General features: G+C 58.9%; 1 protein-coding gene across 1 annotated transcript in view; it reads left to right on the forward strand.

Moving 5' to 3' along the window:
• The window catches only part of Col11a2 (collagen type XI alpha 2 chain), a 31,413-nt gene that overhangs the window by 8,203 nt on the left and 2,285 nt on the right, over nucleotides 1-20,925 (forward strand). The window contains 59 exon segments of the mRNA XM_040732140.1: nucleotides 192-269; nucleotides 906-968; nucleotides 1,591-1,611; nucleotides 1,613-1,771; nucleotides 4,358-4,417; nucleotides 4,524-4,565; nucleotides 5,451-5,513; nucleotides 5,827-5,901; nucleotides 6,364-6,450; nucleotides 6,863-6,919; nucleotides 7,367-7,420; nucleotides 7,518-7,571; nucleotides 7,661-7,714; nucleotides 7,873-7,926; nucleotides 8,131-8,184; nucleotides 8,271-8,315; nucleotides 8,425-8,478; nucleotides 8,935-8,979; nucleotides 9,214-9,267; nucleotides 9,433-9,477; nucleotides 9,591-9,644; nucleotides 10,060-10,104; nucleotides 10,351-10,404; nucleotides 10,495-10,539; nucleotides 10,886-10,939; nucleotides 11,228-11,335; nucleotides 11,766-11,819; nucleotides 12,094-12,147; nucleotides 12,269-12,313; nucleotides 12,573-12,626; nucleotides 12,762-12,806; nucleotides 12,905-12,958; nucleotides 13,052-13,105; nucleotides 13,374-13,427; nucleotides 13,766-13,873; nucleotides 14,124-14,213; nucleotides 14,394-14,447; nucleotides 14,661-14,768; nucleotides 14,892-14,999; nucleotides 15,134-15,187; nucleotides 15,305-15,358; nucleotides 15,499-15,606; nucleotides 15,784-15,837; nucleotides 16,042-16,095; nucleotides 16,269-16,322; nucleotides 16,452-16,505; nucleotides 16,808-16,915; nucleotides 17,273-17,326; nucleotides 17,519-17,572; nucleotides 17,670-17,723; nucleotides 18,337-18,390; nucleotides 18,639-18,746; nucleotides 18,847-18,900; nucleotides 19,009-19,062; nucleotides 19,235-19,342; nucleotides 19,465-19,518; nucleotides 19,713-19,748; nucleotides 19,934-19,987; nucleotides 20,076-20,340. Coding sequence (XP_040588074.1) covers nucleotides 192-269; nucleotides 906-968; nucleotides 1,591-1,611; nucleotides 1,613-1,771; nucleotides 4,358-4,417; nucleotides 4,524-4,565; nucleotides 5,451-5,513; nucleotides 5,827-5,901; nucleotides 6,364-6,450; nucleotides 6,863-6,919; nucleotides 7,367-7,420; nucleotides 7,518-7,571; nucleotides 7,661-7,714; nucleotides 7,873-7,926; nucleotides 8,131-8,184; nucleotides 8,271-8,315; nucleotides 8,425-8,478; nucleotides 8,935-8,979; nucleotides 9,214-9,267; nucleotides 9,433-9,477; nucleotides 9,591-9,644; nucleotides 10,060-10,104; nucleotides 10,351-10,404; nucleotides 10,495-10,539; nucleotides 10,886-10,939; nucleotides 11,228-11,335; nucleotides 11,766-11,819; nucleotides 12,094-12,147; nucleotides 12,269-12,313; nucleotides 12,573-12,626; nucleotides 12,762-12,806; nucleotides 12,905-12,958; nucleotides 13,052-13,105; nucleotides 13,374-13,427; nucleotides 13,766-13,873; nucleotides 14,124-14,213; nucleotides 14,394-14,447; nucleotides 14,661-14,768; nucleotides 14,892-14,999; nucleotides 15,134-15,187; nucleotides 15,305-15,358; nucleotides 15,499-15,606; nucleotides 15,784-15,837; nucleotides 16,042-16,095; nucleotides 16,269-16,322; nucleotides 16,452-16,505; nucleotides 16,808-16,915; nucleotides 17,273-17,326; nucleotides 17,519-17,572; nucleotides 17,670-17,723; nucleotides 18,337-18,390; nucleotides 18,639-18,746; nucleotides 18,847-18,900; nucleotides 19,009-19,062; nucleotides 19,235-19,342; nucleotides 19,465-19,518; nucleotides 19,713-19,748; nucleotides 19,934-19,987; nucleotides 20,076-20,340 — 3,949 coding nt within the window.

The following is a 20,925-nucleotide window of genomic DNA, read 5'->3' on the forward strand; positions in this document are numbered from 1 at the left end:
ATCTCTTAATTGTGTCTGCTTCTTTCCACACGGGGAATCCATTTCCTCTCCCACTCTCTCCTTCCTGGCTGTCACTCTCTCCTTCCTCACTGTCACCCTCAACTGTCGCCCTCCAACCCCACACCATCTCCTGAATCTCCCGCCTTCAATTTCCCTATCCCTGTCCCGTCTGTTCCCCTCCCTGCTCCCAGCCCTCTGAGCCTCTCAACTATGACTACGAGCCCCCCTATTACGATGTGATGACTACGGGGACCACCCCCGATTACCAGGTAAACTCGAGGGCCCCCTGCACCTCTCCCCTTTCTCCCAGCACCCCCTGCCAACATCTCTTAGGCTGAGTCCCCCGTCAGCCCCCGTTTCTGGGAGAGACACTAGGTTATGCAGGGTCACCTGCTCACTGCCCACCCCCCATCTCTCCACTGCAGCGTCCTCAGAGCTCCAACCGCAGGGCTCCCCCTTCCCCTAGAGGGCGCCGGACCCCTCCCCGAAAGCCTAACCCTCCTGCCAAGAGGTCCGCAGCCAGGCAGGCGCCCCCCTCACCAGCCAGGAGGCTCTCTCCAGCTGGAGGCTCTGCCAAAGCCCTCGGCCAGCCTCCCCCCTCCCGACGCCCAGCTCCGCGGGCAGCCTCCCCCACTGCCCGGGCCCTCCCCAGGACCAGAGGCAGCAGTTACCGGCAGGTAGAACGGGCATCTAGATCTTTGCCCCCCAACTTACAGACATTGGAGATTGGACTCTCTTCAAACTGTCTTCCTCCAAGGGGCTGCAAGATCTGAGATTTCCCTCCCCCCGCCCCCCCCCCGCCATCCCAGAGCCTACGTGCCGTGGGGACAAGGTTGCTGCTGCCTTGCTTTCTTTTCTGCTAACCTCTCACCCCCCCCACTCCTTCCCTCCTCCCTTGGGGCTAGTACCTCATCCCGGGTGAAGAGGAAGGAGTCTTGGAGTCCAGCCCCTTGCCATTCCTCGAGGAGGTAACTTCATCCGCAACTGTCACCCAGCTGGGGCCCTCCCCAAAGCATCCTAATGAGAACTCCTCCCTGGCCGGGGGGCCTCTTTATGCTCCCACTTAAAGACGTCTCTGGTCACTCCAGACCTGCCCACCTGCTTGTCTACGAGTGGCCCTTCCGGTGTCATCGTTGTCTTCTGACTCTATGTTGGTGTCGAATGAGCTCCCTTTTCCTGTGTCACGTGCCGTCCCTGGGCCCGTTTTTCTGTCCAACATTCTCACTTTTTTCCTTTCTTCTCCTCTCTGTCTATCTTGGGGTCTTAGAGTCCCCTCATCTGTTGTCATGTCCGTGGACCGTCCTGCGTCCAGCCCTCCGGCCACCCTTCGCGTTCTCCAGTATTTCCCCCAGCCACATCCGTTTCCAAACATCCATTTGTTTTGTGGTCAACAGTCTTCCTTTTATCTGGCTCCTCCCCTTGCTCATTTCAGGGGTGGGGGGGGAGAAAACTCCCCAGTCCCAATGACCCTCAGGTTCTTTGGGGGTAGAAGTTGTCAAAGCCGGGGTCAAGAGGATCCCTCCTCTCAGGCCTAACGCGTCCCCCCATCTATCCACTTCTCCACCCCCCCCCCGCCCCATCCTTGGGAAGGAGCAGACAGATCTCCAGGTGCCCCCCCACAGCCGACAGTTTCCAGGCAGAGGAATATGGGGAGGGTGGCACAGACCCAACCACGGGGCTGTACGGTCACACCTATGGCTATGGGGACTACCGTGAGGAGGAGACGGAGCTTGGCCCTGCCCTCTCTGCGGAGACCGCTCACTCAGGAGCCGTAAGTGAGAGCAGCTCCCAGTCCACCCTTCTCCATCAGGGATGGACGGCTTCCTGTTTGATCTTTGTTGGCTGTGAGCTACTCCGGTGGTTGGCTTGTCCTCGTCTCTTTGCACGAGATGCGTGTTGCAGCACTGAGGAAAATCACTCCCTGCTTTCCCTCGCCGAACGTCTTATGCCGTGGGCCTCCTTGGAGGTCCTCTCTGTCTGTGGCAGCTGGACTTTTTGCAATCCCCGGCCACTTCCTCTCTTTTCCCGGCCATGTCCTGTCTAAACGGCGTTTCTAAAGCAGCCGCCACGCGTCCAGAGTGTCCGTCTGTCTCACCCGTCTCCTCTCGCTCGAAACAACCCCGTGTCCATGTTGATGCTGACGTTCCTAACTTCCCATGTGACGTCTTCTAACCTTTGGGGCCTCTTCTGATATCTGGGTTTCCCTGTCTTCTGTGGCCTTGATGTCCCTCTCAGGTGACCTGTGTGAGTCCGGGCTAAGAGGGATTGCTTGTTTGTTTGTGTTCTGGCTTTTCATTGACAATAAGCTGCTTCTTAGATAACCTCAGTAAGGATATCCATTGTGGGCCTGGGTATTTACTGTGCCCATTTCCTGTGTGTCCTAGCCTGGATATTGGTGTTTTTTGTTTTTGTTTTTGTTTTTTTTTTCTGGATCTCTCCTCTCATCCTCTTAGCTCTCTTTGCCAGGGTCACTTTCTACTTGTTTTGTGAATTCCTTTCCTCTCTTGGTCATGGTAGCCATGTTGCTTCTGAGGGTCCACTTCCTGGATTCTTCTTTTCTTCTCTCCAACCACTTCCTGTTTTTCGGCGTGTTTTCTAGCTGTCCTGGCTGTGTTTAATTTTTCTTGGCTCTGGTGTCAGTCTTGCTTCCAAGTGTGTGTCCCTTTGTTCTGTCTCCTTAGTGGCGTCCCGGGTCTTCAAACATCCCTCTCTGTTGCATTGCTTTCCCATGGGCTCCGCCTTGTCCCGCCCTTTGCTGTCAAGGCTGTCCCCTTGCTGCTGCCACTGCTGCTGAACTCTGTTCCTGCTTACCTGGCTCTGCCGCCCTTGCTGCTTTTGGCGTATGCTGCTTTCTGAGTATTTGGGGCTGAGCTGGGATCACTGGGGCGGAGGGGGCAGTTCTGAAAGTCTTTGCTGGGAGAGTCGGGGGTGATAGGAAGTGACTTCCGTCCTCTCTGTCGCTATCTTTGGTCTGGCCTAGAGCTAGGAGTGGGAATCTGGGTGGAAGAGTGGGGAGAGGCTGGTGGACTTGGAGTATAATTGGGGGCAGGGGGAGGGAACTAGGGGACTGTGAGGGTTACATCTGAGGTTTAGGGAACTCACCCCAAAAGCCGTGTTTGCCCAAAATCCAGTTGAGAGGCCAGAATGTGGGATGCCAGTGACAACAGCTTTCTGAATCTCCTTCGTATGGATGTTTTGGCTGTACACACACACACACACATTCTCAGACACACACACATTCTCAGACACACACACACACATTCTCAGACACACACACACATACACACTCACACATACATACTCACACACTCTCACACACATACACACATGCACACACATAAACATGCACACACTCATACACACATACACACCCACACACATACTCACACACATACACACACACTCACACACATACACACTCACTCACACACTCATACACATACACACACACTCACATACATACACTCACATACATACACACATACATACACACTCATTTACATATTCATACACACACTCATATACATACACTCACTCACATACATACACACACTCATACACATACACACTCACACATTCACACACACATACACACACGTGCATATGAGTGTTTATGTATTTGTGCACCACATGTGTGTCTGGTGCCTGTGGAGGTCAGATCAGGGCATCAGACCCTCTAGAACTGAAGTCACGATACGGGCGGATGCTGGGAACGTCGCCCAGGTCCTCTGCAAGTGCCCTTTAACTGCCGAGTCATCTTCCCAGCCCCTCTGGCGGCAATTTCAACTTGTGATCCCCTTACAGCTAGAAATTACAACTACAAATAGGCATGGTGGTGATGCCTCTGATCCCAACGCTTGGGAGGCTGAGGCAGGGGGACTGAGTTTGAGGGCAGCCTGGGGCACACCAAGTTTTTTTCTTAGGAGTGTCTTGACAGATAAACGTCTGTATTTTAGGGCATATCTTCCCGTTTTCTGGAGGGAAACCCATAGCTTTTAAAATCAGATTATCGTTCCCTGCCTCACTCCCACTGCCGAGAAAGAAACCTATTCGGCAGGTGGGGTAAGGCTAGGGAAGTAGTTGCCTCTTTAGGTTTAAGGATTCCTGGGGTCAGAGGAGCCTTTGGTGACGGGGTGGGGTCCCCTGGAAGAGGGACGCTGGGGTTTTGGATCCCAGGAAGGGAAAGAGGCTCTCAGAGAAACAGCATGCGCTTGCTTTGGCGCGCCAGGGAACTGGATCAGAGTTTGGAGGTAGTGTCCAGGAGGTCCTGGAAGTGAGTTTGGAGTTGGGATGGGGCAGTCGTGGTGTCCTGGCTATTCACGGGCCCCACTGGGGGTTACATGTGTGTCTCCCTCAGGTTGCCCACGGACCCCGGGGGCTAAAGGGAGAGAAGGGAGAGCCTGCTGTACTGGAGCCTGTAAGTCACACTGGTCACAGAACTGAGGGAGGTGGACAGGAAGAGGACATAATGGGGGGGGGTGCCGGCCCCCGTGGCCTCCAACTTTGGATGTCTGATCCCACAGGGTATGTTCGTAGAGGGACCCCCTGGCCCAGAAGGCCCCGCGGTGAGTGTATTATATAACCCTCCTTTCTTTTATTAGAGACGTTTCCTGCAGGTACGTCTGTGACTTACCTGGGTATGTCCAGGTCCCCAGTCTGAAGAACGCTTCCAAACCAGGCACCAGATTCCCACCCCTCAGCCTATGCCCCTGTCCACCCCTCACCTGTCTGATGTCCACCCCTCAGCCTATGCCCCTGTCCACCCCTCACCTGTCTGATGTCCACCCCTCAGCCTATGCCCCTGTCCACCCCTCACCTGTCTGATGTCCACCCCTCAGCCTATGCCCCTGTCCACCCCTCACCTGTCTGATGTCCACCCCTCAGCCTATGCCCCTTGTCTGGGTGATGTCCACCCCTCAGCCTATGCCCCTTGTCTGTCTGATGTCCACCCCTCAGCCTATGCCCCTTGTCTGGGTGATGTCCACCCCTCAGCCTATGCCCCTCGTCTGGGTGATGTCCACCCCTCACCTGTCTGATGTCCACCCCTCAGCCTATGCCCCTCGTCTGGGTGATGTCCACCCCTCACCTGTCTGATGTCCACCCCTCAGCCTATGCCCCTGTCCACCCCTCACCTGTCTGATGTCCACCCCTCAGCCTATGCCCCTCGTCTGGGTGATGTCCACCCCTCAGCCTATGCCCCTTGTCTGGGTGATGTCCACCCCTCAGCCTATGCCCCTTGTCTGTCTGATGTCCACCCCTCAGCCTATGCCCCTCGTCTGGGTGATGTCCACCCCTCACCTGTCTGATGTCCACCCCTCAGCCTATGCCCCTCGTCTGGGTGATGTCCACCCCTCAGCCTATGCCCCTCACCTGTCTGATGTCCACCCCTCAGCCTATGCCCCTCGTCTGGGTGATGTCCACATCTGACTTCCCTTCTTTGTCTCCCTCAGGGATTGACTGGACCCCCTGGCATCCAGGGGAACCCAGGCCCGGTTGGAGACCCTGGCGAGAGGGTAAGTGACCTCTCTGGCGGTGGGCACAGCTGCAGAGGAGCCGCTGGTACCCCGTGGGGCGCTGCTGTGTTCATTAACCCCTTACCAGCTGTCTGAAGACCCGGCTGCGCACCCCGTAACCTAGAGTGTGGGAGCAGACTCTGGTTGGAGAGGACATTAAGCTGACGTCTCCCTAGCGTTTTCCTCCACCGGGCAGAGCATCCGGGAGGGGTCTAGAGATGTCTACGCTGGTCCTGTAGGGAAGGGTTTCAAAACGATGCCACACGTCTGACATGCTCCTGACTCCCCCTTTTCCGTATTCTTTCTCCCCCAGGGCCCTCCTGGCCGGGCAGGGCTTCCCGGATCAGATGGACCCCCTGGTCCTCCTGGCACGTCTCTGATGCTCCCAGTGAGTTATCTTCTGGGCTTTAAAGCAGGTTGGGGGGGGAGGGTGCTTGTACTGCCGAGGAGACTTTGGAGAAGCTGGGCATCATGGGGCGTGCCGACCTCTCAGCACATGGACGGTGATGACGGTGGGAAGACCTGGGGTTCGCAATTGATCTTTTGCGGGGGAGCGGGAAGGTTGCAGCCTGTTTAGACCTGGAGCCAAACGCCGGCCGGTCTTCTGGAACCAAACTTGGGCCATCTAAAGCAGGGCAGAGAGATCCCTTGTTTTAGGAGATGACGATTCGGGGAGAGGACTGGAGTGGTTGGCGTGGGGAGGGGGCTGGGAGGGACTCTAGAAACCTCTGAGCGGCTGGCCAGCCAGAGCCAGGGGCACAGCCGCGACCGTCGGAGGGGAGGGCGTCTCTGGCTGGAAGGGTGCTTGGACTTCCTGGAGGGGAACTTGTGGCCTTTTGTTGCCCCTTAGTTCCGGTTTGGCAGCAGTGGAGGTGACAAGGGCCCCGTGGTGGCAGCCCAGGAGGCCCAGGCCCAGGCCATTCTGCAGCAGGCACGGGTGAGCAGGGACGGGGGAGGGGGTCCTGGTAGAGGGAGGACTGCAGGGAGGACTGCTGTGGAGGACTACAGGGAGGACTATAGGGAGGATTGGTGTGGGAGGACTACAGGGAGGATTGATGAGGGAGGGCTACAGGGAGGACTACAGGGAGGACTATAGGGAGGACTACAGGGAGGACTATAGGGAGGATTAGTGTGGGAGGACTTCTGTGGGAGGACTACAGGGAGGACTACTGGGAGGACTGCTATGGGAGGAGGGCAGGGCGGCCTGGGCTTTGCGTAGGTTGAGGAGAGATGGAGGAGAGCAGAGCTCACGGGGTGAGGATTTGGATAAAGGGAGGACCGATTTTGGGGTGTGCTGGGGCTCCCCAGTTGCCTCTGTCTCATCTTTGCTGTCCCTCTTGCTCCTCTAGCTGGCACTGCGTGGGCCGCCTGGCCCCATGGGATACACGGGCCGCCCTGGACCCTTGGTGAGTGAGGTGGATTTGTTGTTGTTGTTGTTTTGGCTTTGGTTTTCCGAGTCAGGGTCCCTCAGCGAGCCTTGGTTGTGCTGGAGCTCGCTCTGCAGACCAGGCCGAGTGAGCTGGGCCGAGTGAGCTGGATTTTTTTTTTTTTTGGTTTTTACGAGACAAGGTTTCTCTGTATTGTTTTGGAGGCTGTCAGTCCAGCCCAGCCTGGAACTCACAGAGATCCGCCTGCCTCTGCCTCCTGAGTGCTGGGATTAAAGGTGTGCGCCACCACCGCCTGGCATGAGCTGGATGTTAAAGTAGCATTTCTTTCTTTGTGTGTGTAGTTATAGTTTTGTCAAAGAACCAGCTGGCCTCTTTGATGGGGGCGGGAATGGGACCACGGTGGGGGTGGGGCTTTGGGATGGCTTTCGGCTGTGTCCTTCAACATGGCCATCTTTCCTCCCGCAGGGTCAGCCGGGGAGCCCTGGCTTAAAAGGAGAATCTGGAGACCTGGGCCCTCAGGTGACGACCCCCGCATCTGATTTGCAGCCTAGGTCTCGCCCCCCCTCCCCACCCCCGACCTCTGTGCATTAACCATGCCTGTCTCTCCTCTCACTAGGGCCCCAGAGGTCCCCAGGGCCTCACAGGCCCTCCTGGCAAGGCTGGGCGAAGGGTGAGTCCTCTGGGGGTGGAAACGGAGCAGCTTGGAGGGTTAGTGGCCGTGCCTCGGCCTGCTCACACGACGTGCTTTGCACCCCCCAGGGCCGAGCTGGTGCCGACGGAGCCCGCGGGATGCCCGGAGAACCCGGTGTGAAGGTGATGTGTGCCCGTCCTCCCGGGACACCTGTAGCTGCCCCCCGGCCTGCCCCAGGGCTCCCCGGTTTCTCGTGGGCCATAGCGCCTCAGGACAGAGTGGGGGAGGGTGGGATGGGCGATGGCTGGGCCCTCACTTGGCTTTTCCCTCTCCCTCCCAGGGCGACCAAGGTTTTGACGGACTTCCAGGTCTACCTGGCGAGAAGGGACAAAGGGTGGGTATGATGGCGTCCGGCTGCATCCATGGATGGGGACGGAACTCGAGAGGGGAAGCTGGGGCCTCAGAGTTCAGTCAAAGAGGCCCGGGGGGGACTCAGCCGCTCGGCAAAGGGGTCCGGGGGCTCAGCCGCTCCACAAAGGGGCCCGTCTGCCTGTGTGGGGGCCCCGAGGCTGCTCTTCACTGCCCCTTCCTTTTCCAGGGTGACACGGGCGCTCAGGGTCTTCCTGGGCCTCCCGGCGAGGACGGAGAGCGGGTGAGTGTCGCGGTCAGGGCAGGGGCTGGACTCGGAGTCCAGAAGGCAAAAATAATTGATTTGTTCAACGTGCCCTTCTTCTCCAGGGTGATGACGGAGACATTGGGCCCCGGGGGCTGCCTGGAGAGTCGGTGAGTGTCCTGGGGTGCCCCGGGGGGGGGAGCCTCGGAAAGCAGTGGGATCAAAAGGGACACCCTTCCTATTATCCACTCACGCTGTCCCTGTCAACTCTGAATGCAGGGACCCAGAGGACTTCTTGGCCCCAAAGGTCCACCTGGTATTCCTGGGCCCCCGGTAAGTGGCACCCTGACCTCCCAGGCCCCGACCTTACCCCTGACCTCTCCAATTCCCCACCACTCCTAACTGCTCTCTCCATCCCTCCCTTCTCCCCTGCCCATGAGCTTTGCCAATTCTGGACAAATCCCCCTTATTTCTGCTTCAACCCCTGCCCCTCAGAATCTTCCAAGAAGTACTTGGTGGGCCATGTGGTGCTGGGCACCAGGGCTCCGGCTGTTGCCCAAAACAACAAAAATCCTCAAGGAAAACAAAAAGAAACCCTCAAACCCACAGGCCCCACGCCCTGCAGATCTGGACCGGCTGTGCCAGTCTGGGTTTGAGATGAATGCATAGTCTGATCCGGCCGCTGCCGTCCACCCTCTGGGATGGATGACCATGCAGGCTTCTCAGAAGCCACAAGAGTTCCTGGCCTGGCCCCAGCTTCCAGCCAGCTTACCCCGTCTTGTGTTTCAGGGAATTCGAGGCATGGATGGTCCCCACGGCCCCAAGGGGAGCCTGGTGAGTGATTGGCATAAAGGCCGCACGGCTCATCCCTGCAAGCCCCCTACCCAGTCCTTCTGACTGCCGTGTGGAACCCATTCATGTTTCCTGACCCTGCCCTCTCGACTGGCCTTGCTGCTTTCTGTCCTCCCTGTTCTGTCACTGTCTTCTGACCCCTGCCTGACCCCTGCCTGGCCCCTGCCTGACCCCTGCCTGGCCCTGGCCTGGCTCTGTCCGGCTGCTTGTTTCTAGGGACCTCAAGGAGAGCCAGGACCCCCTGGACAACAGGGCACTCCTGGGACCCAGGTGAGTGGTCCTGCCCTCTTCCCAACCTCGTGCCTGGCCTCACCGTGGGCCGCACTCTGGGTGGGGACAGGGTCCCTAGGCCCTTCTCGCTCCGGCGCTTAGTGGGGGTGCAGAGGACGGCGTGGCCCCATGGCTCATGTGTGACTTCTCTTCCTCCACGTGCAGGGGCTTCCCGGTCCCCAGGGTGCCATCGGCCCTCATGGAGAGAAGGTGGGTGACCGCTTCCCAGGGCGCCGGGCTCTAGGCCTGCAGTGAGGAGTGCTCCCTCTCTCCTGGCTTTGTGAAAACCTCTAATGGCCATGGTCTTCCTCGTCCCCCTGCAGGGTCCTCGTGGGAAACCAGGGCTTCCTGGCATGCCTGGCTCGGATGGACTCCCCGTGAGTGCCCCTCTCCCCTCCCCTCTACCCAGCGTGTCATAGGCAACTCCCTCAGCGACTGTCTGTCGAGTGCCTACCCTTTCCCTGTAAGGTCACTCACAGCGGCGGCCGCCTGGGGTTTTGGCTTTTTTTGTTTGTTTGTTTGTTTTTTTGTTTTGTTTTGTTTTGTTTTCTGAGACAGGGTTTCTCTGTGTGGGTTTGGAGGCTGTCCTGGAACTCGCTCTTGTAGACCAGGCTGGCCCCAAACTCACAGAGATCCGCCTGCCTCTGCCTCCCGAGTGCTGGGATTACAGGCGTGCGCCACCACCGGTTTTGGCTTTGTTAGCGCACAGGGCAATCTGGTGCGGGGACTGCCGGGACGGTGGGGACGGTGTCAGGGCTCAGCCGTTACAGTCTCTCTAACTCCTTCTTGCAGGGTCACCCTGGGAAGGAAGGTCCCCCTGGAACCAAAGGGAACCAGGTGAGACCCTCCACGCTTCCTTTTACCCTCTGTGGTGGGTGTCTTCGGACTGGGGGGGAGGGTGGGCTCAGAGTCCTTGGGACTTCCTGCCATCCTTCCCCTGGCTCTAACGATGTGATGCTCTGTGTCTAAGGCCCGTGAGCCCCCTCCTCCCCCCCACCCCAACCCCAGTGTAGTTGCTGTGTTCTCCCACACCCAAGGCCCCACAGCGACATCTTTCATATGTCCCTCTCTTCCTCCTTCTAGGGTCCCTCTGGACCACAGGGTCCTTTAGGATACCCAGGCCCTCGAGGTGTCAAGGTGACTGACCACCAGGGAATTGGGGGGGGCAGGGGGTTCGGTTCTCTAACTTAGCTGATCACTTGATCACTGTCCTCCCTTCTGATTTAGGGTGTGGATGGAATTCGGGGCCTGAAGGGCCACAAGGGTGAAAAGGTGAGTAAGCCTTGTTCATCTCCACCTGCCCTGCCCTCCCTCAGTCTCCGCCTTCCCTTCTCTCTCTCTCTCTGTGTGTGTGTCTGTCTCTGTCTCTCTGTCTCTCTGTCTCTCTCTCTCTCTTTCTGTCTCTTCCTCTGTCTCTCTGTCTCTGTCTTTCTCTGTCTCTGTCTGTCTCTCTGTCTCTCTCTGTGTGTGTCTCTGTCTCTCTCTGTCTCTGTCTCTCTCTCGGTGCCCTCCTGCCTTCCCATTTCTAAGAAAATCCTTTACCCACGATCCCTGAGCCCATGCCCAGCTCCCCGAACCGTTTCCCTCTGTGGTGCCCTCTCACCTCTGTCTTTCTCAGGGCGAGGACGGCTTTCCTGGGTTCAAAGGTGACATAGGTGTGAAAGGAGACAGGGTGAGTGCAAGTTTCTACCGACCCTGTCCCCAAACTCCCTGTCCGACTGCTCCTCCATTTTGCGCCGGCCCTGTGCTCCCCTGGAACGGAGAACTTTTATCTCCATCACTGCAAGCTGTGTCCCAGAGGGACGGCAACTCTTCACGTGGGACACTGCTGTCCTGGAGACACTTGCCAGCCACCCGCCCCCCGCCTTCCCCCACCAGCCTTGCTGGTGCCTCTCTCTCTCCTTTGGGAGCCTAGACCCATCTCAGTCCCCAAACGCTCACCTCCCCACTCTCCTCTCAGGGTGAGGTTGGAGTCCCTGGTTCCAGGGGAGAAGATGGCCCTGAGGGGCCGAAGGGGCGCACTGGACCTACTGGGGACCCTGGACCCACCGGGCTCGTGGGCGAGAAGGTGATGGGGAATAGTGGTTTGGCCACTGGGGTGGGCTGGGCGTGGGGCGCCAACTGGAAGTCAGTGACTCGACCAAGGACAGCTGTGGGTTAGTTACACCTCTCCAAGCCCGGCTCCTGCTGGGTACCAGGGGCTTGAGGGGGGTGCGTAAGAAGTCAAGGAAAAGCCCCTCGGCCGGGCGCATGGGGAGGACGTGGTGGTGGCCTTGTCCTGTCAGTCAGTCCTGCTTCATAGCCAAGTTTTTTGGCGGGCAGGCGTGGGGGGACACTAGGATGGCTGTGAACCCAGCAAGGAAGGGCGGAGCCAGGCTGTGAGCCGCTCTGCAGCCTCTTGGGCAGGATGATCCGAATGGAGAGCGTTGGGAGGAAAGGGCCTGACAGGTGTCTGCAGCTCCTGTCCTTGTCCCTAACTGCATTCTGTCCTTCCACAGGGCAAACTAGGCGTTCCCGGCCTGCCTGGCTACCCCGGACGCCAGGGTCCCAAGGTGATGCGATGCCCCTTTCCTGTCCCTTCTCATTGTCCCTTCCTTGACCTCTGACCCCAGGAAGCACAGACTTCCGAGAGTGGGTTTAGCTGATTCCCGTTTTACGGATGAGGAATAGAGGCCATGGGGCGGGGGGGGGGGGGTGTCTTTCTGAGGCCACTTTCCCTGCCGGCCCGGCCCAGGTGGCACTGTTGCTGCCTTCATGGCCTCCCCATCCTCTTTGGCCTTCCCGAAGCCCCCTCCTCTCACCTTCTTCCTTCTCCATCCTCACCAGGGGTCCCTGGGGTTCCCTGGTTTTCCTGGAGCCAGTGGAGAGAAAGGAGCTCGGGTAAGCTGGGGGGGCGGATGGGTGGGGCGGGTGGGAGGAGCTGGAGGGGTTGGAGAGGCCGCTGTGGGGCTGCGGGCATCTTACCTTGGCTATCATGTTTGCTTGACCTTATTCCCGCCAGGGTCTGTCTGGGAAATCAGGACCTCGGGGAGAACGGGGCCCCTCGGTGAGTGCTGTGGGCAGGACCAAGTGACTTGGAGAGCCCAAGAGATGGGCTGGGCGGGGTAGCTCAGTGGACCAAGCACTGCATGTGCACGCAAAGCCCTGGGTTCGAACCCCCCCCCCTCCCAGCACCGCGGTCAGTGGAGTGTGGCAGTGTAGAACCAGATCCAAGCGGGGTCAGATGTTTGAGGTCACCCTCGGTGACACAGTGGGCTCCCGGGGGATTCCGGGATGTCTCTAACATTCCCCTTCTGTCTCTATAGGGCCCAAGGGGTCAGCGCGGGCCTCGGGGTGCCACTGGGAAGTCTGGAGCCAAGGTGAGTGGACCCTGCAAGGACTCTGCATCCGTCTCCTGATGCTGGGCCTTGAGCCCCACCCTGGCCCCTTCCACCGTCTTCCCCCCGGGCGGTGGCTGATGCCCGTCTCTCCCTCTCTGACCATTTCCCTCCCAGGGAACGTCAGGCGGCGACGGTCCCCACGGGCCACCCGGAGAGAGGGTGAGTGTGGCTTCAGTGCTCTGTTCCCATGTCCCCCGGGAAGAAACGTGGGCTCCTTTGTCCGGAGCCTACATCACTCAGCCCATCCCTGTCTCTAGGGTCTTCCTGGCCCTCAGGGCCCCAACGGATTTCCTGGCCCCAAAGGCCCTCCGGTAAGCTGACCACTGACTTGTGACCCCTTGGCTTCCTCCTCCCCCATCCCTCTTCCCTGCCAAGAGGCCACCTGACCCCCAAACACTTTCCAGGGCCCAGCAGGGAAGGACGGGCTGCCGGGACACCCAGGCCAGAGGGGAGAAGTGGTGAGTGATTCCAGAGGTGCAGGGTGGGGAGGGTCTTGGAGCCTGCTGCGCGCGCGCGCGTGTGTGTGTGTGTGTGTGTGTGTGTGTGTGTGTGTGCATGCTTGTGCATGTGTGTGTGTGTGCATATGTGTGTGTGTGTGCATGCATGCGTGCGAGTGTGATGTTCTTTCTCGGGGAGTCTGGCGCTTCCTGCCCCCATGGTCACCCCTCCACCTCACTCCCCCCTACCCTGTCCATTCCTGTTCTGACTTTACCTCTTTCCTCTCAGGGATTCCAAGGGAAGACCGGCCCCCCAGGCCCCCCTGGAGTGGTGGGACCTCAGGTAGGTTTTTCCCCAGGAAAGAATGCACCCCAGACCTGGAGTTAGGGGGCCTCTTCCCCCAGTCACAAAAGCCCTGCCGATGACTGTTTGCCTGGGCTGAGGCCCTGAATTTCAGCTCCTTCCTGGGTCTCTCTCTCTCTCTCTCTGAGAAGTTTCCCAGCTGTGACACAGGTGCCATGGTCACGCCACACTGGGGATGGTAAGCCCCAGTGTCCAGATCACTGTCAGTGTCCCAGTGGCTTTTGGGGGGAGACTACGGGGCTCAGGGTTGGCAACTGGGGGTGTGCAGAGTTGGGTCTCAAGGTGACAGAGCTGAGTTTACACTGTGCCTTTCCCAGGGAGCAGCTGGGGAAAGTGGTCCCATGGGGGAGAGAGGTCACCCTGGCCCCCCAGGACCTCCTGGAGAGCAAGGACTGCCTGGGACTGCTGGAAAGGAGGGGACCAAGGTCAGTGAGGGGCCGGGCAGCAGGGAGGTATTGGGGGGCCCACCAGCAGGGAGATATTGGGGCCCACCAGCAGGGAGGTTTTGGGGGCCACCAGCAGGGAGGTATTGGGGGCTGGTCAGCAGGGAGATATTGGGGGCCACCAGCAGGGAGGTTTTGGGGGGCTGGGGGGCTGCAAGCAGTGGGACAGTGTGGATTTGAGAGGCCAGAGATCTCTGTTCAGTTATGGTTTATCATCCTCCTTTCATTTCAGGGTGACCCTGGTCCCCCTGGGGCCCCAGGGAAAGATGGTCCCGCTGGTCTGAGGGGTTTCCCAGGAGAGCGAGGCCTCCCAGGCACTGCTGTGAGTATAACCCCCAAAGCCAATAGCCCATAGGGTCACTCGCCTCCTGGCCCCTTGATACTACTCCCTGTTTTCATGTCACCGAGCCCACACCTGCCAACGCGTCTTTTTTGGGGGTCCCCTGTTACCTGTGAAGTCTCCCATCCCCCTCTCACCTGTTGCCCTAAATCTGGCTCATAGGGTGGACCTGGCTTGAAGGGAAATGAAGGTCCCGCTGGCCCCCCTGGCCCTGCAGTGAGTCTGGGGCCCCTGTGGAGGCTGTGGGCAGGAACCAGGAAGGGGGATGGGTGAGGGGGGATGCTCAGCGGGATGTGGCGGGAGCCATGGAGGGGTAGAGGGAATTTGGGGTCGGCCTGGATGCATCCGATTCCCTGTCCGTCTGAGATCCGTGGTCTGGGGTCCTGGGGTCTCCTTCCGGGAGGGTCTGACTCCATCTCTCTCTCTCAGGGCTCCCCCGGGGAGCGAGGTGCAGCAGGGTCTGGGGGCCCCATCGGTCCCCCAGGGCGTCCAGGCCCGCAAGGGCCCCCCGGAGCCGCAGGAGAGAAAGGCGTCCCGGTGAGTGAGGGCAAGCAGACCCTGAGCTGTGGGGGAGGAGTGGAGGGTGCCAAGGTGTGTTGCGGAGGCGCTTGAAGGTGAGGCTGTGCTCAAGCCGTTACCTCTCTCCTTGTTTGCCCTCAGGGTGAGAAGGGTCCTATTGGTCCCACTGGCCGCGATGGGGTGCAGGGTCCCGTGGGGCTTCCTGGTCCGGCGGGACCCCCAGGCGTGGCTGGAGAGGATGGGGACAAGGTGAGAACCTGCAGATGTGTCCAGACTTCTTCCCAGGTTGAGACTGCTGATCCAGACTTCTTCCCAGGTTGAGACTGCTGACCTCCCGACCTCTGTCCAATGTGCACATCTCCTTTCTCTTGCTCCTCCTGCAGGGTGAGGTGGGGGACCCAGGACAGAAGGGGACCAAGGGGAACAAAGGCGAACACGTGAGCATCCGTGACCCTGACCTTTGACCTTCTGACTCTTAGTCTCATCCCACCCTTGTTATGCTGTCTTCCCTCTGACCTGTCCTGGCGTCGTCTCTGACTTCCTCTCTTCCCTAGGGTCCTCCTGGGCCTCCTGGTCCCATCGGTCCCGTGGGGCAGCCCGGAGCCGCGGTGAGTGCCCCGGCAGATTCTAGCCTGCCTCAGTTTCCCCTCTGTCCTTGTGCCTGGTGCTCATCGGGTCTGTGTGAGCTTGTGGATGGAGGACACACGGCCCATGACCTATACCCCTTCTGTCCTTGTCCCCGCTCCAGGGAGCCGACGGGGAGCCTGGAGCGCGGGGCCCCCAGGGACACTTTGGAGCCAAAGGCGATGAAGGGACAAGAGGATTCAATGGGCCCCCAGGACCCATTGGCCTCCAGGTGAGCTGGGAATGGGGGACAGGGCCTGAGAGGCAGGCTCTGGGTGGGTCTGTGGGCACCTTGCCAGACAGTTGCTAACGGAGACAGGGCCAGTGGGGACGGAGGGCTAGGGCCTGCGTGTGGGGCTGAGTGACAAGGTTGGGAGTTGGATGGCTGGTCACCTGGGTTTGTGCACAGGGCCTGCCAGGACCTTCTGGGGAGAAGGGAGAAACAGGAGACGTGGGGCCTATGGTGAGTGCAACCTTCGCTGGCCCAAACCCACCTGCCACCCAGCCTGTCCCCGGCCTGACACCCCAGCCTGACCTCCTGGCTTGCATGTAGCCCTGCCATCCGCCTTCTGCCCGGGCTCACCCAGCCCTACCATCCTGCTCATCCCCGGAGTTCCTTTGCTCTCTGCCTTTCCCGTCCTGATGTATCTCCTCCCCACCCACCTAGGGACCACCTGGCCCTCCAGGACCTCGAGGCCCCGCTGGACCCAATGGTGCTGATGTGAGTCATCTGGTCCCTTGTCCCCCCTGTCCCTTAGACGGATGTAGTTAGTCCTTACAGCATAAACCCCAGTCCCATCGTCTCGGGTACCAAGGGCAGCCCGCGGCCTTGGGATGCTGCCGTTGCCTCTCCGCTGTGCTCATAATGATTTTTCCCTTCTCTTCCTCTTCCAGGGCCCACAAGGTCCCCCTGGAGGCATTGGGAACCTGGGTCCCCCTGGAGAGAAGGTAATTGAAGAGGGGCAAATGGACAAGTCTTGGCGGGGAGGGGTGAGGGTTAGATTTCTGTCTATTTTTGACGGAGATGTGGGGTTGTCAGGATTTTGGGGGGGGACTTTGATGCTCATCTCTTTGTAGGGGGAGCCGGGAGAATCTGGGACTCCAGGTGTCCAGGGAGAGCCGGGTGTCAAGGTGAGTGACGACCCTGTGGCCTTGACCTCTGACCCCTTCCAACTGCACTCTCATCTTGTCTCTTGATCTGGGGCCTCCACAGCCCAGGAGTCTGCTCCTGGCTCCATGTCTGGGCCTGAAGGAGCCCAGCCACAGTTTCCTCGAAGGGAGGAGGGGCCAGGGAACTTCCTCTAGGCCTGACTCCGATTGTCCCGCTGTCACCAAGTGACTTAGGGGGAAGCTGAGGCTGTCTTGAGAGTTGGCCATTTCCCGACCTTCAAGACCCCTTCAGACCATCCCTGTTCCCGCCACTTCCTTTTCAGGGTCCACGCGGTGAACGTGGCGAGAAAGGAGAGGCTGGGCAGGCAGGAGAGGCTGGACCACCAGGGCCTAAAGGTCCTACAGGCGATGATGGCCCCAAGGGGAACCCTGTGAGTTTGGAGAGTGAAAGGAGGGGCCCTGGGGACGGGAGGCCCTGGAGTACTGGGGTGTGTGGGTATCAGCACCTTGGAATGTGAGGAGCCCAAGGGTCGGGGTGACGCCTGGGAGGGAGGCTGTGGGAATGTGTTCTCTTGGGGAAGAGTGCAGAGGGAAGTGAGAGACCTCCCATAGGAAGTGAGAGACCTCTCCCAGTTAGTTTTGGAGCATTAAGGAGGTTGAAGGGATAAGGCAGGGAAGAGGGGGACAGGGGACTCCCTGCAAGGGTGACGCGTGTCCCAGGGGCTCCGTGTTGGCTCTGGGTGGCCTTAGGGAGCTGTGACATTGACCTTCTTCTCCTTCTGAATTAGGGACCTGTTGGCTTTCCTGGGGACCCTGGGCCCCCTGGAGAAGCTGGCCCACGGGTAAGTCTTATTGAGGGAGGGAAGGAGGCCCAGCTGGTAGGGTTTTGCGGGTTGGCCTCTATGTAGCAGGGGGGCCTCGGTCTCGGGGAGCTAGGGTTCAGAAGGGTGAGTTGCAGATGGCAGGAGTGACAGTCTCAGCCGAGAAGCCAGCCAGGCTGGGGACCCTCCTCTGACTTTGCTTCACCCCTTTAGGGCCAGGATGGTGCTAAGGGTGACCAGGGAGAGGACGGCGAGCCAGGACAGCCTGTGAGTGACAAGCGCCCTTCTCTTCCCACTGAGCCTACCCTACCTGTTCCCTGAGGTCTCTTCATATACTCACCCTCTTCATATCCTCCCTCCTTAGGGATCCCCTGGTCCCACCGGGGAGAATGGGCCCCCTGGGCCGCTTGGGAAGCGGGTAAGTGATGTTATTCAGGCACCTGTCTTTTGGTAGGGTGGATGGAGGTGAGGCGGTGGCAGGTGACGGGCAGGGAGGTGCCGTTGCCCGGTTATCCTCGGCTGGGGTGCAGTACACGCCGCTGGCCATCTTTGGCGTACTCGGCGCCTTGGTCTGCTTTTGTCCCTGGGCGTTGGCCCGCGTCCCTTACTGACCTATCAAAATGGACACAGGACGGGGGCTTCTCCAGAAGCAGCCATTTGAGAACTTAACCTCTTAGTTTGCTGGAACAGGAGGCGGGAAAGCGGCCCAGCGGCTCTCTCCACCGCATGCACAGAGCTCCTGTGTCTTAACAGTGGGTGTGGTTGCTCCTGTCTTCAGTGTTGGTGAATGGGCTTTTCTGTGTGTGTGTGTATATGTATGCATGTGTGTGTGCTTATGTGTGTGTGCGTGTGCATATGTATACGTGTGTGTACGTGCATGTGTGTGTGCCTGTGTGCATGCGTGTGCATGTATGCGTGTGTGTGTGTGTGTGTGTGTGTGTGTGTGTGTGTGTGTGCGTGCGCACGCATGCGTGCGGGAAGGAGCTGAGTTGAGTCTGCTTGTCTGCCGTCATTTCCTCCCTCTTCTTCAGGGACCTGCTGGCACTCCTGGTCCAGAAGGACGACAAGGAGAAAAGGGAGCCAAGGTAATGGAGAAGCCACCCTGGGTGCTGGGACTCACCCTACCTTCTTCCTCTGAGTTCTGTCCCCGGAAGTCTCCCCTAGGCCCAAGCCTCTTCCCTGTTGAGCCCTCCCCCCCCACCCTCCCCTGCACTTGTTCCTTTGCCCCGGGTTCCTGAGGCGTGGGCACCTCCCCCCCTGCCTCACCCCTCTCACATTAGACCTCCTTCCTCCTCCTCTGCCTTTGAGGTCAAGTTCTTTCTGCGTGTTTCAGGGGGACCCTGGTGCTGTTGGGGCCCCAGGAAAGACAGGCCCTGTGGGCCCTGCAGGCCCAGCGGGAAAGCCTGGCCCTGATGGTCTTCGGGGGCTCCCGGGCGCAGTGGTGAGTTGCAGTGGGAAGGAGTTGGGAGGGTGAAGGCCATGGGTGGTGTGCAATGTGGGGCTAATCCCCCTGACCCTGGGGTGTTCTCTCTCATCTCCAGGGCCAACAAGGTCGCCCTGGAGCCACAGGCCAGGCTGGGCCCCCAGGTCCTGTGGTGAGTGAATGGGATAGGTGGGTGGCTCTGGAGTGTTCAGAGCCAGGGAGGAGGTAGAAGGTGACCCGGTCCCACCTCTGGGGAGAGTGACCACTTTTCTTCTCACAGGGACCCCCAGGGCTTCCTGGCCTCCGGGGCGATGTTGGAGCCAAGGGAGAGAAGGTGAGTGACAGAGACGTGGTCATGTTTCTCAGCCCCGTATCCTACGGGGATGGCCAGCGCCCACTGCTCTGCTTCAGGCCTCTGATACCCAGACCTTGGGGCTCTTATTCATGGGGTCATGGGAAAAGCGAAGCTTTCTCCAGATCCCATGACCACCTTCCCTCTTATCCAGGGTCACCCAGGTCTCATCGGACTGATTGGGCCGACTGGAGAGCAAGGAGAGAAGGGTGACCGGGGTCTTCCTGGCCCTCAGGGCTCCCCCGGACAGAAGGGAGAGACGGTGGGTACAGGGATGGCTTGCAGAGGTCTGGGGGTGGAGTTCATGCTGAAGGTGGGGATGGGAACTGGGCTCTGGGGTGGAGGGATTGAGGGACCCAGCCTCTCCCCTTGCTGCTGTTCTAGGGTATCCCAGGAGCGTCTGGCCCCATTGGTCCTGGAGGGCCCCCTGGCCTGCCTGTAAGCACCCCATCTACTTCTCCTCATAATCCCTTAACCCCTCTGCAAACCCCCAGCGTGGTCCTCTGTGTCCCGCGGTTCTCCCTCTCCTCTCTCCATGTCTCTCCTGTAGAACCCCAGGGTCCCAGGGACTTGTGGCTTTGTCTCTCCACTCTGTGCCCTTTCCCGTGCTGACCCCTTCTGTTCATTTACAGGGACCTGCTGGTCCAAAAGGAGCCAAAGGAGCCACAGTGAGTGACTTATTAACTTTGAATTTTGCCCTCCCCGAGCTGCTTCTCCAGGACAAATACACACATCCCTCCTTCTCAGTGGGGAGCCCCTCATTTCTGCCAAGAGACTAATTTGACCCTTTTGTGGCCTTGATCCTATGCTTTATCTCTTGACCCCTCCTTGACCTCATTGTTTCCTTTGTTAGGGCCCGGCTGGACCTAAGGGAGAGAAGGGTGTGCAGGGCCCTCCAGGACACCCGGTGAGTGAGGAGAGAGGAGGCAGCACCATGTACACACATCCTGTTTTACTTTCGCCATGACCTCACTGGACCCTCTGTCTCCACCCAGGGACCCCCGGGTGAGGTGATCCAGCCACTGCCCATTCAGATGCCCAAGAAGACCCGCCGCTCTGTGGACGGAAGCCAGCTGATGCAGGACGAGGCTGAGCCCACTGGTGGTGCCCCGGGCACTCCTGCAGGGCTGGAGGAGATCTTTGGCTCACTGGACTCTCTGAGGGAAGAGATTGAACAGATGAGGAAGCCGACAGGGACCCAGGACAGCCCTGCTCGCACCTGCCAGGACTTGAAGCTGTGCCACCCAGAGCTTCCAGACGGTTAGCACCAGCCTCAGCCTGGGGCACTGGAAGTGACTGCTGGGAGTGGGGAGTCTTAAGGAAGGTGCCCATGGAGTGGGGTGAATACTGAGTGATTTGTAACAGGGATTGGTTACATGTTTGTAACAGTTGCAGGTTTGAAACAATTAGAGGTTTTTAACTCTGACAGGTTTATAACTGTAACAGGTTTGCAACTGCAACAAGTTTGTAACAGTTACAGGTTTGCAGCTGTAACAAATTTGTAACAGTTACAGGTTTGCAATTGTAAAAAGTTTGTAACAGTTACAGGTTTGCAACTGTAATAAGTTTGTAACAGTTACAGGTTTGCAACTGCAACAAGTTTGTAACAGTTACAGGTCTGTAACATCCACTGGGTGAGAAGTGTTTCAGGGTCTCAGCAGCTGATATGGCTCCATCTGTGAGCAGCAGTATCCATGAAAGCACACACACACACATACACACACATACACATGTACAAACACACACGTACACACACAGACACACATGTACACACACATGCACACACGCACAGACACAGACACACACACACACACCTGAATTCATACAGATAGCTACCCATCACAC

This window comes from Mesocricetus auratus, unplaced genomic scaffold (genome assembly GCF_017639785.1).
Source record: "Mesocricetus auratus isolate SY011 unplaced genomic scaffold, BCM_Maur_2.0 Super-Scaffold_100027, whole genome shotgun sequence".
In the NCBI taxonomy this organism is placed as follows: Eukaryota; Metazoa; Chordata; class Mammalia; order Rodentia; family Cricetidae; genus Mesocricetus; species Mesocricetus auratus.